Genomic DNA, 15,434 nt, shown 5'->3' on the forward strand with positions numbered 1-15,434 from the left:
GGCGGACTGCTATTCCCAGACTTCAGCGCGCGCGTATTCTTGAGCTCGGGTAAACCTGGGTAGAAAGGAGGCTTCCTTCTATGGCGGGGGGAGTTACAGGCGGAAGTTACGTACTAGGGCCGCATGGAGAAGCGGGGCAGTGTTTGTGGACGGAAGAAAGGGAGGCTGGGGAATGTTGTTATTAGAAGAGCGAACAGTTTCCTTGTTCTTCTCAGTCAGAGTTTCTCAATCTCAGCAACTTTAAGATATATAGATTTAATCTCCCAGAATTGTCCGGCCAGTTAGCTGAGCATAAGAAAATGTTCGAAATGATGCGGGCAACTAGTTTTGGAACCTTGAAAGGAAATTATGCAAATGTTGCTTTTATTTCAGATTAATTATTCCTTCCTATTTGTATTTGGTAAGAAGTCTAAATCCTCCTACAATTAAGTCCTTTCAGGCAATAGGAAAAAAAAATGTTTTCACCCCTGTCCTACAGAAAGAGGCATCTCTACAATGCTATTTTCTTGGAGACTCTCCAAAACTTGAAGAAAATGTGGATTCATTCTCCATAGCACCTGAGGGTAGGACCAGAACCAATGGATGGAAGCTGTAGAGGGAGATCTACATTCAAAATGAGGAATTTTTTCTTCTGCATGCCTTTGGCAGTTGAAGGTGCTCCGTTCTCAAGTTTTCAATGGTTGAACAATCATTTGTTTGAAACAATCTTCCATCCCTATGGTTTTATTTCAGTGTTTGAAATTTTAACTCCATTTTGTGTTATTGAGCGCTCAGAAGTGATAGAAGGGGGATAATTTTAAATACACAAATATGCTCACTTATTCCTCAAATATTTGTCATAAAATACCCCTCTGTATACAGCTAGGCTGTGTGGCAGGAAGATCCAACAGATACTGCTCAACTACATGTTATTTCAGTATATTTAATCGCTGACAATGCTGCATTGCAAATAAGCAATGCTGCTTATTGTTGCAATTTAGCAGTATCTGGAAAATGCTGTCCTATTACTGTGTATGAAACATGGGGTTTGGTAAGAACTCCAGTAGAATACAATAAACGGTTAACTTCATATGATTTGCATGTATATCCTATCTGTTTAGCGGCAACCCAACTGTGCTTGAAAGTTAAGTCTCCTGAAATTATGAAAGAAAACTGATATAACTACAAAGAGCTTTTAGGGAAGTTTGTAATTGCACTTATAAGCTGTGTTCAACTTTAATTTTAAACAGATCACCTTTACATCATAAGGCATAATAAATAGTTAAGAACATTGCTAAACTGATGGTAGGAATAAAATATTTGAAGTTTTTGTGCATGTGTATATAAAAGCAAGTGCTATGGATTCTTCTAGATATTCTTAAAAAAAATTTCCTGAGCTTCTACCAGAGCATTATCTTAAATCTATTACTGCCTTAAAAATAAGCATATATATATATGTATGTATGTACGTACGTATATATATATTGCAATGACATAATACATAATAAAGGGATGTTATCATAATAGATAAAGTGGTTGAGGGTATTCAGAAGGAGGATTCTTGTAATCAGCCAGTGTTATTTGGATAAAGCCAAGGGGAAAAAAAAACAGGTGCCCCCTGTGGATTTGTAGATTACTGCTTAAGCAGGAATCTTATTTTTGGAACAACAATTAAATTATAGTACTCTAACAAGAATCCATATCACCTACACAGACCCAAATACTCTTGGGGAAAAATCTGGTAAAGGAGAAAAACATTTCTTCCTCACAAATACTAAATTGATTGATGGATTTAGTAGAGATGAATGTTGATAATATATTTTCTAAAATCTAACTTTTATGCATTGTAGAATCAAATGTAGAATAAGTAGAATATGGGAGATTAACGTCTTTGCCTTCGAATGAGAGATATTGGGGTGACTCATCAAGACAGATGGGAGTTAACACTACTCCTATGCATTCTTAGTAAGGAATTGGTTTTACTGAATAAAATAGTACAGGTATATATTTATTGAATAAATATATTCATAATATATTTGTGTTATACATAAACACACACACAGTGTTAAGGTATTATCTCAATAGTATACTTTTCTATTTCTTTATGTTAATATGCTATTACTGGTATGCTAATAAAAATTATTATCTTGGAGGATAAATTCTTGGGACCGTAATCCATCACAACGATCTAGTGTGAGTTGGTAGAAGTTTTTTTGACTTCCCAATCAAGAACTGAAAATCCCTGATCCAAAATCACCCAGTCAGCTTATGGGTCTAAAAGGAGAATTACACTCAGTCCAGCACCTTAACTCCTGTGTTTCACTAACTCTCGTATTTCTTGCTTTCTCTTTCTCCTGTCTCATGGTGACTTCACTGATATATCCATATAATTCTCTTGGCAACAACATGGAAGTGCAGCTGCTGTTTTCCAGGGTATTTCTTTGACTTCCTGTCTAGCATATTGCCCTGATATTCCTTAGGAGTTTCTCAGCCACATACTATGCAAGCTGTTTAGCTTCTCAGCCTAGACTTGGTAACACTAGGGATATAAACACCAGCACATTCAAAGGAGAAAGAGGGATATGTTTTGGGGTTTTGCTGTTTTTTAAAAAAAATCTGAATATTGTACCTTCCCACAAGGTCAAACATGTATTTAAAAATCTAGCTAAACCGTTAAGTAAATGAAACAGACAAAATAATGACATCTAGATTTGTTATTACAAGATTTTTTTTAATATGGTCTGTGACAAGCAATATCAAAGATGCCAACTCTCAAGCGCCATATTTGGAGACTAGACAAGTTTCAGCAACAATACAGATAGGCAGATTGTAATTTTAATTAAATATGAAAACATGAGCTGTGTACATTATTTTTCCCTAAAAAAAACACAGCAATCTCAAAAAGTTTTATTGTAAAATATTTTCATGAAATGAGTGAACCAGCAATACATGCACTTGCCCATCTCCTTCTCTGTAAAACAGTATGATAAAGAAATAAGAGACAGGTGAGAAAGTTGACTCAGGATAGAAGAAGCGTGCCAGGCTTCAGGTATAAGAATGGAATACAACACTGACCTCCATTTCCTATGTTGGAACAAAAGGAAAAAAAATGGGGGGGGGGCTTCCTCACCAGCCATATTTGGTGTAATACTTTAAATGTTTTTCTATTTATGCTTCAACCTTTGAGAAAAATACTTTTTCTATAATAAAATAAGCTTGCTTAAATGTAACCTCGTCTCGCCTCCCCCTGCAAATTTTGGAAACTGCCCTTTTTCAAGGCTTTGATTGGCTATTTCATTCCAAGACCTTCCCTGCCCATCCCAAAGGAAAGCTGTTCTTTGATGTGGAAGCAAAAAGGGGGACAAGAAGGTAGCTCAGAGCCTGTTTGCAGACAGAACGAAAAGTGCACCTGGATGGAACAGGGTCAGGTGGTGTGGTGGATAGAGAGGTGTTAGTTAAAGGTCACTTTCGCCATAGAGAGCTGTTGAGAAAGACATGTAGTCCAGGGCACCAGGTACAGAATCCAGCCCAGTATAAGGTGCCATTCTAGCAATGCAATATTCAGCTTGATCTGGAGGCAGTTCCCGCCGTAATTCATCCACAGTGATATAGTTCTGCAAGAGAATACACAGATTTTCATTTTAGCTTATTAAAAGCTTTAGCTTATTGATATCAAGCAAACATTATTTGCAAAACAGTTTAATTCAATTCCCTTTCTCTTTAATTGGATGTATTACAGAAAACCGCAGTTGAGGGTACAGGTTCATTTGTTTTTAAAATGCAAATGAGTGCTGGGTGAAACTTACATGAAAGAGATCAGGTTTTTCCTTAGGGATGCTTAGGATCTGTTTCTTTTTAAAAATTCTTACTTTTTTTAAAAAAGCTGTGTGTGTGTGTGTGTGTGTACGTACACATGTAACATGTCAGACAATAGACAGAGGGCCCATGAAATCCAAATGATGTCAACTAGGTCTTGTAAACAGAACAACTGAAATAGAACAAAAAAGATCTGCCGAAAAGCACCTAAACAATTTATGATAAATGTTAAATTCAAAGCAGGCACTTCCTGATTTGAAATTCAGTCCCTTGCTAGAATAAACCCCATTTAAATAATTAATTATCCTCCTAGAATAACTGAAGAAAATTTCAACTGATTCCCAAAAGTTTGTTACAGAATTTGGGAAAAGTGCTAGGAAAAGTCAGGTAGACTTGCCAGAGCCTAAAGCAGATTCTTACAGGCTTTCTTCTATAGGTAGTCTTTGACATCACCATTTAACAAAGATTAGAAGTTTATGGCAGCTTTACGAAAAGTGATTTATAACCTGTCCTGTTGCACCATCCCTGCAGACACATGATCACAACCAGCTCACATTTATGATGGTTTAGAGTTTTATGGGCATGTGATCAAAATTTGTGACTTCTCCAATTGGCTTCCAATAGTCAATTGGAGAAATTTGATTCACTTAAATGTGTGTGTGTTTGTGCGCAAGAGAGAGCGCACTAAGATCTTCCTTTTGTATTTATATTTTAGTAGCCTGAAATCAAGCTTAAATTTTGCTATGAATCAGCATTCTTTTCACTCAACCTGAACTCACTTTATCTCCAGCCAGGATCTTGAAAGAAGCCATAACTTGGTCAGCTGTATCGGTATCTGCTGTTTCCCGGGACATGAAGTCAATGAAGGCCTGGAATGTCACCACTCCAATACGATTGGGATCCACAATGCTCATGATTCGAGCAAACTCTGCCTCACCCTGGGCCAGGAAATAAAATTCAGCAACAATTTAATCCAAAGGTGGCAGGAAATAATTGAATACAATATTCCTTGGAATAATTTCCCTACCCTTTAAATGCATGAGTCTGAAATGTCTACCATCCCCAATCGGCATAGGTTTAACCAGATTGAAGAGCACCTAATGCAAAGGGCAAGATGCTCAGCCCAAACTAGAGTGAACCTGAATGCCTTTTGAAGGCACAAGGGACTCAAATCCAACAAGTCTGAGGCTATTTTTTTCCTTTTTAAAAAATATAGCTATTACATTTTAACTCCCCCTCTCAAAATAAAATACAATCTGACAAAAAAGGGGAAGGGAGAAGGATTAGGGTTAGAGACTCACATGGCTCGGAAAAGGAAATATCAGATTCTGTACTTCTTTCCCCTCTGTATTACTTCCCAACAGATATATACAAATCTCATTCAACCTGCTGAAATTTCTCCCTAGAAGATACTATGACTTCAGCAAAAAAAAAAAAAAAAGCTCTGCCAGGTTCTGCCCTCTTCATCTTTTGCCTATCCCCAGTTTTTCAGCACTCTGCTAAACTTTGTAACCCTCCTTCCTATAAGTGTTTTCTTTTTTCTACCTTTCCTAGAGGTTCCTTTTCAACTCTGCCTCCGCTTTGGTTACCCATATCATTCAAATGAGGCATAATTTCCAAATTAAGGGCTACTGAGATTTCTATCTATGGACTCTTCAAATCTTTTTTTAAGGCCGTTTTTCTCTGCAATCCCATTGGTGAAACAACTAGATGCTTTTACTTATAAAATGTAATATTTCATTTTTGGTAAAGTATAGCTATATGCAGATTGTAATTAAGTCATACCCAGCTTTATAACCTGATACTAATGTATTGAAACCTGTAGTTTAACTCTTTGAAAATTATGGGGATTAGCCCAATACAGGTGACAACTGGTTGTATTCAGGGTTAGAACAGGGCCCCCCAAACTTGGCAATTTTAAGACTTGTGGACTTCAACTACCAGAATTCTCCAGCCAGCTATGTTGGCTGGAGAATTCTGGGAGTTGAAGTCCACAAATCTTAAAGTTGCCAAGTTTGGAGACTTCTGGGTTAGAAAGACTAGAAACCACTGGATTGGATAAAAGAACTTCTGAGTCGCTGCCTATAAGGTTAGCCCATAGCAGTCACTGACATTCAAACGTCAAGATAAGTTCATTCACAAGTAATGTATTTTATCATTTCTACTGAGACATCTGGCCTGACCTTCTGACTTGACAGAAAAACATTCAGATGTTTTCACATCAAGTTCAACAAAGCATCCTCTCCAGTAAAAATTCAGTCGTACCATGATTAACTGCAAATGCAATGAGATTAGAAAACTTTCCAAAAATCAGGGCTAACCTTAATTTGATCACCAAAGCTTATCTCTGTGTGCTTTAGAAATGTTAGAGCAATCAGCTGCTGTTAATGGAACACATAACTACTGAACTGTAAGATGCTGACAACGCAAATACGTGTACAAAAATGTCTTGGCTGAGAAACTGCGGGATTGAGGGCAAATTCCATTAATATGGAAACACATCCACTATGATCGAAACAGAATCTGAACTGCCCAGATGGGGTCATTGGAGTTGAGATGTCACTGAATTATAGGTACTGCATTACACACCTTACATACAAGTGGTGCAGAAATGTGTGTTGGCTCCTTCTGAATGCTAATGGCAGGTGGGTGTCACTGGTCTGATTAGCGGGCATGCATTCTGGACTACTGTCATTTTAATATTTTCTACTCACGTGATGCGCAGCTAGATATCTCCTAGAGTAGTGGCAGAATATGTCTACATTCTCAATGTTTAAAGGAATTAACACTTTTAAAATTTCAATCTAGAAAAATAAAACCACTCCCTCAGCAGAAAGGAAGTGGTTTTGAAAAGAAATGTTATGCATTTGCATGATGGTCTAGTAATGAACATTAGTTCTTTCAGAAAAGCAGCCAGTGAGAATAGACCTTATATAATTTTGATTCAGTCTTTACTATTTCTTTTATTCAGAAGATTCCCAAATAAACTAATATCAGGCAACATTCTGTTTCTTTTGAAAAACTTAGCTCACGTTTAGACACTTCTGTCTGTAATTAATAGGCATTAATTCTCTTTCAGCACAATTTAAAAAATGTAAGATTTTAAATTATTTTCTATTTGAAAATCATGGACTGATGTATTTTTACCTTAATTTTTTTGATGTATGCCCTTTCCCTTTTAAAGGGCCAACTATACCAATATGAAAAGAAGAGCTGCTGATGCTACATTACCATATTGTAACCAATGGAGATAAGGAAGGTGTGGAAATCTTCAGCATCCATCATGCCAGTCTTCTTCTACAAAGAGGAATTTAAAAACAGAAGAACAAAGGGAGAGGGGGGAGAAGGAAGAAACAGAAATGGGGAGAAAAGTCCAAGAAGAGATGAACCCATAGAAGATGTTATAAGCAATGGATATGCATTAAGAAGGAATGGAAGATAAAGCATTGCATGTAATGAACATTAAAAATAAATTGAGAAAATAAGATTTGGACATTTTTTACAAAGATGAGATGGATGTTTAAATGTAGACAAGAAAAATAGTTATGGGAATATAAAAGAAATGGAAAATGGAAAAGTGAAGGCAAGACAGCAAGATTTTAGGGAATTAAGCAAATTGAAAGTTTAACATAGAAGTATGAAAATGCATAAAAAGAAACAGCACAGTGGAATTGTGGGAAAACCAGAAAGTAATACATGGAAATATGTGCAACAAAATATAAGAGCATTGACAAAACAAAACAAAACAAAAGAGGAGAAAAAATTGTTATTTCCTCATAATATCTGGAGATGTTCCCCACTAGCATTCAGTACCTGTGCATCGTTTCCAATATCATAACCCAAGCTGATGAGGCAGGCTTTAAATTCTTCAGGGCCAAGAGTGCCGGAGTGGTCCTGGTTATGCAGTGTATCAGATAGCAGGACATGCATTGTTGGTGATGTAAAACCAAGAAATAAAAAAAGAGATGAGGTGGGGAATAGAAGTGCAACATGCAGTGAATGAAGGAAGATACATGAAAGAAGAATGGCATGCAGAAAAAGACAGAGGGAGGGAGAATAAAAAGTGCACAAGTTAGACACCGTGTTACCATTTCACTGGGCCAATGCATTAAAAAAAATATTCATAAAATGTGACCTGACTAGCCAGGTGTGCGCATAACAACCACTGCTAATAGCAAGCGTTGAAAGTGGCTTTGCCCCTCATATCACCGCTTATCACTGATTATATAACTTTAGAATTGCCATGTTTACCCAGCAGCCAAGCACACAAAGACAACGAATTCAAGATCGTGCTCTCAAAATAAGAATAAAATCTTTTGAAATAAATAATAGGGCTTAAGAAGCTTTACGAGTAACTACATTTTAACCAAGTGCAGTAATTTTTAATCAAGGAGCTGTTTGATATTTTCTATGTTCATCTTCAATTTAGAAATACGTACATATAGCTATTTTAAAAAATGGTTCACATGTTGATCTTGAAACAAATCAATCAATGAAGAAGCCAGAAAATAATTCTAGAGAAACAACCCCCAATTTATGATTCATAGCAAATGCTAAACAAACCATATTCTGTAGTATCTTAGCCACACACAATCACAGGAGATATCAATAGATATATAAGTCTAAGGGCTATTAAGCCGTTTACAGAGTCAGCATATTGCCCCCAACAATCTGGGTCCTCATTTTACCCACCTCGGAAGGATGGAAGGCTGAGTCAACCTTGAGCCTGGTGGGATTTGAACTGCCAAATTGTAGGCAGCTGACAGTCAGCAGAAATAGCCTGCAGTACTGCACTGTAACCTCTGTGCCACCAATTGTTGCTTCATGTGAACCAGCATAGTATTAAAATGGAAATCAAGAAATCCCACAGTACATATAAGCTCTATTGAACTGCAGCTAAGGCAAAGAATTAAACAGAGTCGAGTTTCAGTGCGTATTATTAGATCATGATCTGACTTCTGTTCTTGAGAAGTCTATCTATGTGCCCCTTGTGGTCATAGTGAATATGACAAGTTACCTAGATTGGAGTGTTTTAAGTTGGGGTGCAGGTTATTTTATGAAAGTTGGCCTTGGTCTTTTTGAGAGAAAGTCCTAAAAACCCTCCTGAAGTAAAAACAAATGTGAAACAGAGGAGACACCACCAAGACTGTTTCTAAAAGGAATATATAACTGCTTGCCCACAGCAAAACCAATTTGCTCTGATTTTAGTGGTATATATGCTTTAAGTGAAGAACTTTTTTTTCTGACATTTGGCTTAAATCTAGCAAAAAGGCTTATAAATGGGGAATGATGCTGATTAAGTGTCAAATATTGAAATATATGTTCAAAGTGCATTCCCTGAGGACAGTTTTACAACTAAAATATATAAACCTAACTATGGAATTAGATATAAATAAATTGTTGATATATAATAAAACAACCCTGTGATCATTAGCTACTAAGAACTAGACTTGTCCAATGAGACTGGGCCTTTAAATTTTATCTGAGAAGAAATATTGAGCCAAATATTGAAAGTGAATGAACTATGTACGTAGTTCAATTGCTTCTATCAATTGTTCCTCTGAAAGATGCTGGCTGCAAGGGTTTCACAAATAATTTCAAAATAATATTTGGACTGATACTAGGATTTGGGACTTCAATTTTCATTCAACCCAGGGAGACCCCCTCCTTGAGTGCTTACAAGTATTGCTATTTCTTTTCAACTTACCCTGTCAAAGTGATTGAAGGAGGCACGAAATTCATTCATCTGTTCCTGGCTAATTCCTTTGGCATCCCGAGTCAAAATCTGGTTCTCCACTTCATTGATAGTTCTAGCAATTGTTGTGAGGAGTTGTTCCCAACCCACTCTGATGTGCTGGAAAGAAAAAACAAAAACAAAGATAACTTATTTCCAGACATCTTAAGCTGAGGGGCAGTATTTGATGCCTAGTTCAAATGAAGTCAAGGAAATCTTGAAACAAATGTTTCTTGGGTAATGATATTAGGTGAAAGTCCTGTGGGAGAAAACTATGTTGGTCTACAGAAGGAAAACATCAAGAGTCTGGTAGCATCTTTTCTGACTAACAAATCTTATAAAAAGGCATAAACTACTGTAAACTGCAGAGAACAAAAACGTATCTTTTTAAATACAATTTGTTAATAGGAAAAGGTGCTACTTTATATGAAGTCCATAATGCTAGGAAAGTGGAAGGAAAGAGAAGAAGAGAACGACTGAATTACAGTGAAGATGAGTGCACTGTTGAGAGTCCTGAAGGGCCCAGTTGAGGATAGACTTCCTGGAGAAGGTATACATATGTGGCTAAGGATCAATACAGATGTCAATCAATTTTTTAAAAACCACCTTAGGGATAAAGGTATTTCTAGATTTTATGGCCATGTTATTCATTCTATTAAATGTGAGCAGGTAACCCTTTGCTTCATAAAACATGCTGATTTGGAATTGGGCCATGCATAAATCAGTCTTTTTCATTAACTGCACACATACACAGCATCTTCCCATTGGCTCAAGGAGAGTTACTCCATTTCTGTTTTCTATTTCTGTCTATGTGGGTAAAGAGGATTAAATCTTTGCTCCCCGTGTTCTTGTTTATAGAGGTTGATGCAACAACACTGTATTTCAACCTTCTGATAATGAAAAAAAAAAAGAACTTGGGTCTCTAAAGCAAATGACTAGGTCCTCAGACAGTCTTGGAAACAGCAGTTGACATACTGTAATTATTGCCAGACACAGTGAAGGGAACGCCTTTTTTAATTCTCTGAGGGCTTTTTCTTTACCCCTGGGATCTCCAACATGGAGAAGAACAAGCCTGAAGACACTTTACTTGGAGCCTGCCAAGCTTTCTGTTCTACACTCATTTTGAAATACAGGTAGTCCTCGACTTACAACAGTTCATTTTGTGACCATTCATTTTTTCACACTTATGACCGTTGAAGCATCTCCAAGTAACATTCGGATGCTTGACAACTGGTTCATTTTTATGACGGTTGCAATGTCCCAGGGCCATGTTGATCTTTTTCTTTTTTTTTTTTTTTTGCAACCTTCTGACAAGCAAACTCAATGGGGAAACCAGATTCATTTAACAACCGTGTTACTAAGTTAACACCTGCAATGATTCACTTAACAAAGGTGACAAGAAAAGTCATAAAGAGGAGCAACGCTCACTGTTCTCACTTAACAATGTAGGTTTTGGACTCAAAACTGTGGTCGTAAGTTGAGGACTGCCTGTATTTCAAATATTACTTACTTTTAGACAAAATTGGAAAGGAAGCTGGCAGGCTCCAAACTGATATTCCTTGTAGGAAACTTAAATGTTTACAGAAAAATAAAAAGGCAGTTAACTGCTCTGTTTGAAAATTTTGCCCCCCCACCCCCCCAAAAAATAAAAAAAATCCTATGGTAAATTGGAGATTGAGTGAGCATCATGCAGGGTTACAGCTCATCAATTTGGTAAAGGATGAAGTGACAAATGGGTGCTTCGTAATTGGCCACACTTAACTACGATTGTTATTTTATGAATGGAAAAGACTTACCTGGCAGTCATTTGTTTCAACCACCATACTGTGCTCTGAAAAAAGTGTACCCTGACTCTTAAACTCTAGGATTTCTCTGCCTAAAATAATCTCTAAGTGCTGTGCGACCTTCATTATATGAGAACAGCAGCTGCCAATCACACCGACATTCCTCTGTTTATCTTAAACTAAGCAGATCCAAGTAGAAATTCTGGACTTTTGAAGTCTCCTTACCACGTCTTTGCTTACAGTACAGCAAATATTGCATTGCACGTGTTTATGTTTCTACACAATGTCAGCGTCAGCCAAAGATATTGGTCTGCCATTCTTTGGCAAGGAATCCTTTTATACACAACAGGACTGTGTAGTATGAACATTCATTTCCTTCAAAGGTCCTTTCCTTGCAAGCTTATACAATACTCCAAGCCTTTTACCTCCATAGTGTAGTTGGTGTGCTTATTATCGAAGATTAGTGCCTCCTGAATCAGCTGGTGATCTCCCTCCAGCTGATCAATCTTTGGTTTATAGTTCACAATGCTCTTTTCGTACTGCCGCAGGTGATTAAGCTGGTCCTCCAGAGTGCCATGCATCTCTATGGAGATACGGCCAATTTCCTATAGGAGCCCAAAGGAAACAGAGAGGTAAGTAACAAGTTCCAACATGAAAGGCTTTTGCTCTGACTGTTCCCTAAATGAACTAAAATGCTTTAACCACAGGCCTTGCAGTCTCAAAAGAATTCGACTTGACTTACCAGCTTTTTTAGAGGAAAGGTAAACAGAACAGAACACTAGATCTTATGTAAGGATGCCTTTCCTGGTGTGGATGGAGAATACCTATTATGGGAATTGCCCCTACCACTGAAGGACATCTTCATACCTATTTCACTACAGAAAAATATAGTGTAATTCTTATCTCAGATATTAATCACTAAGATTGCTGTCTAACTTGATGAAAGTATATTGAACTGCATTTCCCATCCTCTCCAAGCAATAGATCTTTGGCTGCAAGATGATAAAATGAAGTTCAATGCATTTGGGGGACAGCATATGGAGGAAAGTGTTTTAAATCTTTAGTTCATAATTGGCAGTAACTTCTTTTCAGAGAAAATGTAATAATAGGCGCAATAAAATTATTGCAAAATGCAGTAAAGGGCAAAGAATGCACATAATATGGTTTGCAGCCAATGCAGAGAGGTGTCCAGTTATGAGCTATTATAAAGTTAATCAAAGCTAATTAAAAAGGAACAAATCTGGAAAAACATTTAAAATACAAAATCTCAATGTGGCCTCAACATGTATTTCATGTTCATTTCTCCACAGTCCTCGGTCAAATTTCCCCAAACAACATTCTGAAGAAATCATTCTGAATACCAATGCTCTGTTGGACAAACAGATGTGACCTCAATATTCTGTTGAAATTCTTTTGGCTTGCCTAGATCATAGATGTGGTGGCATAATGAATTCATTGCTGATTATATGAAACCAATTGATTGTAAAGGCCCATTCAGATGCTATTCCAATTCCATGAAATGGTACAAATGGGATTCAGGTTTTTCTCCTCAATCCTTGGCCCAAGTAAAAGTCAAGAATAAATTGGAAATTTCTCATGTTTATCTGAACAAAGCCTGTTTCTTCTATCTGAGCAAGTGAAACATGAAGGCACTGTACAGGGCCAAAAATCATTCTACATCTTGTGGTGTGTACCTATCTTATAATGCCAGAGTGAGCAGGGTCCAAAATTTTGGATTTTTTTTAAAAAATGCCTTTTTTAGTGGGAAGATATCTAAAGTGCATGGTGGATGCCTTACATCTTAAGACACCCACTTCATCCATTAACTTACCCACTGCAAAATAATCAGGCCATTTTTCCCCCATTTGAGAGATTAAAGAGGAAAATGTTGCCTTAAAGTACTAGAAGCCAGCCCTCTTAACTACACACATCCACACCCACAAACTTGGGCCCATCCATTCCAGTGACATCAGGTCCCATACTATAATCACACTGCAATTTGTTTTTAAAAATGGGGCTTTCAGTCGCAAGATAGTTGCATATCCCTGCTATTGATCACAGGGTTATCAAACCCATTTCAGCCATTACCACATTTCACCTTTGTCCAAAGCCTATTTTATATAGTTTTCACTTTTCTTCATATAAGCTTACACACACACACACACACACACACACACACACACACACAATTGTTTGTGGAATTGTTACATGACAATATGAGCTCATTTGAAACCTATTGATTTTAATGAGATATTTTTATCTACCCATCTGTGTCCACACAGACATATATATATATATATACACAATTTTAATCCAGAAGCAATATGAGAATTTTTGGCACTGACCATTAAATACCACTATATAACAATGTGGTTTTTTTTCCGTTCAGAGGAAGGAAAATCCCTTCCTCTAGAGAATTTCTATACTAAAATTGCTTACAGTGCAGGGGCAGAGTTCTTCTGTGATAAGCTGAAAGGAATATTAAATTGCATGCTATATCTAATCAAGTGCAGAGTCAGTAAGCTCTATCTCTATACAAAATACAAAACAGCATGTCTATCTCATAATTTCATAGTTATTAAGTGTCCCTCCTACTAGCGCATCCTTAAAAATTTCATGACAACAGAGACTCTGGGTTAAAAGTAAGTAAATGGCAGAGCAAGCATTTTGGTCCTCCAAACTCTCCAAGGATAGTTTATACGGCTGGAACTGATGAAGCTGCAAATATAATTTGTTGATGTCAAGGCCCAGAAGAGAACAGCTGAAATTCTGTTCATTCAAAAGACTGTGAGGAAAAGACCTAGAGCGCCGGTTTCCAACCTCTGCAGCTTGGTGGCCTGGCTGGAGGGGGGAAGGGGAAGAACCGGGCCATGAGTGGTGGGACGGCACAGGTGCACATGTCCACAGCTCAACAGCTCAACTTGTGCAAGCGGCAGACTGGCACGCATGCACCATGACTGATGTGCATGTGTGCATCAGTCATGTGGCCCAGTTCCAAATAGGCCATGGTCCAGTAGTGGACTGGGGCCTGGACGCTGGGGACCCCTAACCTAGAGTGTATATGTAAACCATATATTCAGGAACTCTTTTATGTGTAGACGACTTTTTGATGCCTGCAATAAAGCAGTTAATCTAGCTGAATCATCTTTGTGAGTTTTTACTGTAAGCAAGCAAATATGAAGTTAAGCATCAATGTCTTTGAAGCCTGTAAGTGCGCTGTCCTGCAAGCATTGTTCCCACTCCTATACTTTCCTGCCTCATCACATTTTTTGGTATAGGCAAAGATCATCTTCATTTGCAAGAAAAGGGGATGACAGGAAAGTGCTGGATGACCCCTGTCTTTAGAAGACTAGAGAAGCAAAAAGATGAGGAGGAGGCAACAAGTTGCCATCCATAAGAAACCATCAGCACCAGGAGAAGGGCTACAATTTTCCAAAAGTATCTTAAAATTTATTGCAATGATGTTACCTTTTGAAGTCAAGGTTAGGTCATTTTGTAAAATAGCCTTTCAAATAGCCTTAACTTTAATATAAATTTGGCTGGAAATTAATATTTATTTATTTCGAGAGGAGCTATCACAAGGCTCAGCATCTCATGTCACACATACACCCCCCCACACACAATACCATCTTTCAGCATTTTCTATGGAGTAGCAGCTGAAGTTAATCAGTTCAGCAGCTGAAAACCTCCCCCAGACCAGTGGTGCCACGTGAAGTCAAAAGAAGGGCATTAATCCTCAAAGAGCAGAGCTGATGCGCAGGAGTCAAAATGTCCCCAAATCAAGTGTGGAAGCAGCCTAGGAGATCTTTCTTTCATTTTTTTTGGCTTGAATATGTTTTGAAACAGTAAGATCTTCAGCAGAAAAGTTTTTACCTCCATCTTGGTTTGGATCCAAGGCCCAATGACATTGGCCTGAGCCCCAAATTGTTTGCGGAGTCTTTCGTTATGCTGCTGGCGTGCATGTTCTTCCATCAGGGCCTGATCTCTCCTGGGAACAAGTTGTCTCACCTTTAGCAAAAACACAAAAACTCAGTATCGTTTGCTCAGTATTGTTAAACATGAACAAACAAAAACGATTCCTGAAATTGGTGAAGCAATATTTCCTACATTGACAGAACATA

General features: G+C 37.6%; 1 protein-coding gene and 1 long non-coding RNA gene across 9 annotated transcripts in view; one reads left to right on the forward strand and one right to left on the reverse strand.

The window, feature by feature from the left end:
* Positions 1-12: 12 nt before the first annotated feature.
* Positions 13-7,068, forward strand: LOC148128193 (uncharacterized). Its single transcript, XR_015741003.1, has 3 exons — positions 13-654; positions 2,133-2,172; positions 6,980-7,068. It is a non-coding gene; the product is annotated as an uncharacterized LOC148128193 (long non-coding RNA).
* ACTN1 (actinin alpha 1) overlaps positions 2,690-15,434 on the reverse strand; it is a 120,635-nt gene continuing 107,890 nt past the window's right edge. For 4 of the 8 annotated variants that reach the window (XM_026708727.2, XM_087921699.1, XM_087921696.1 and 1 more), the window contains 6 exons: positions 15,187-15,321; positions 11,739-11,918; positions 9,503-9,649; positions 7,609-7,689; positions 4,575-4,733; positions 2,690-3,593 (listed from right to left, as the gene is read on the reverse strand). In XM_026708727.2, coding sequence (XP_026564512.1) covers positions 3,435-3,593; positions 4,575-4,733; positions 7,609-7,689; positions 9,503-9,649; positions 11,739-11,918; positions 15,187-15,321 — 861 coding nt within the window. In that variant the 3' untranslated portion in view covers positions 2,690-3,434. Of the gene's footprint in view, positions 3,594-4,574; positions 4,734-7,026; positions 7,093-7,608; positions 7,690-9,502; positions 9,650-11,738; positions 11,919-15,186; positions 15,322-15,434 lie in introns of all 8 variants that reach the window. The other 4 variants (XM_087921698.1, XM_026708745.2, XM_026708749.2 and 1 more) reach the window with 2 other exon arrangements.

This window comes from Pseudonaja textilis, chromosome 1 (assembly GCF_049901715.1).
Source record: "Pseudonaja textilis isolate UNSWEBS1 chromosome 1, rPseTex1.2, whole genome shotgun sequence".
In the NCBI taxonomy this organism is placed as follows: Eukaryota; Metazoa; Chordata; class Lepidosauria; order Squamata; family Elapidae; genus Pseudonaja; species Pseudonaja textilis.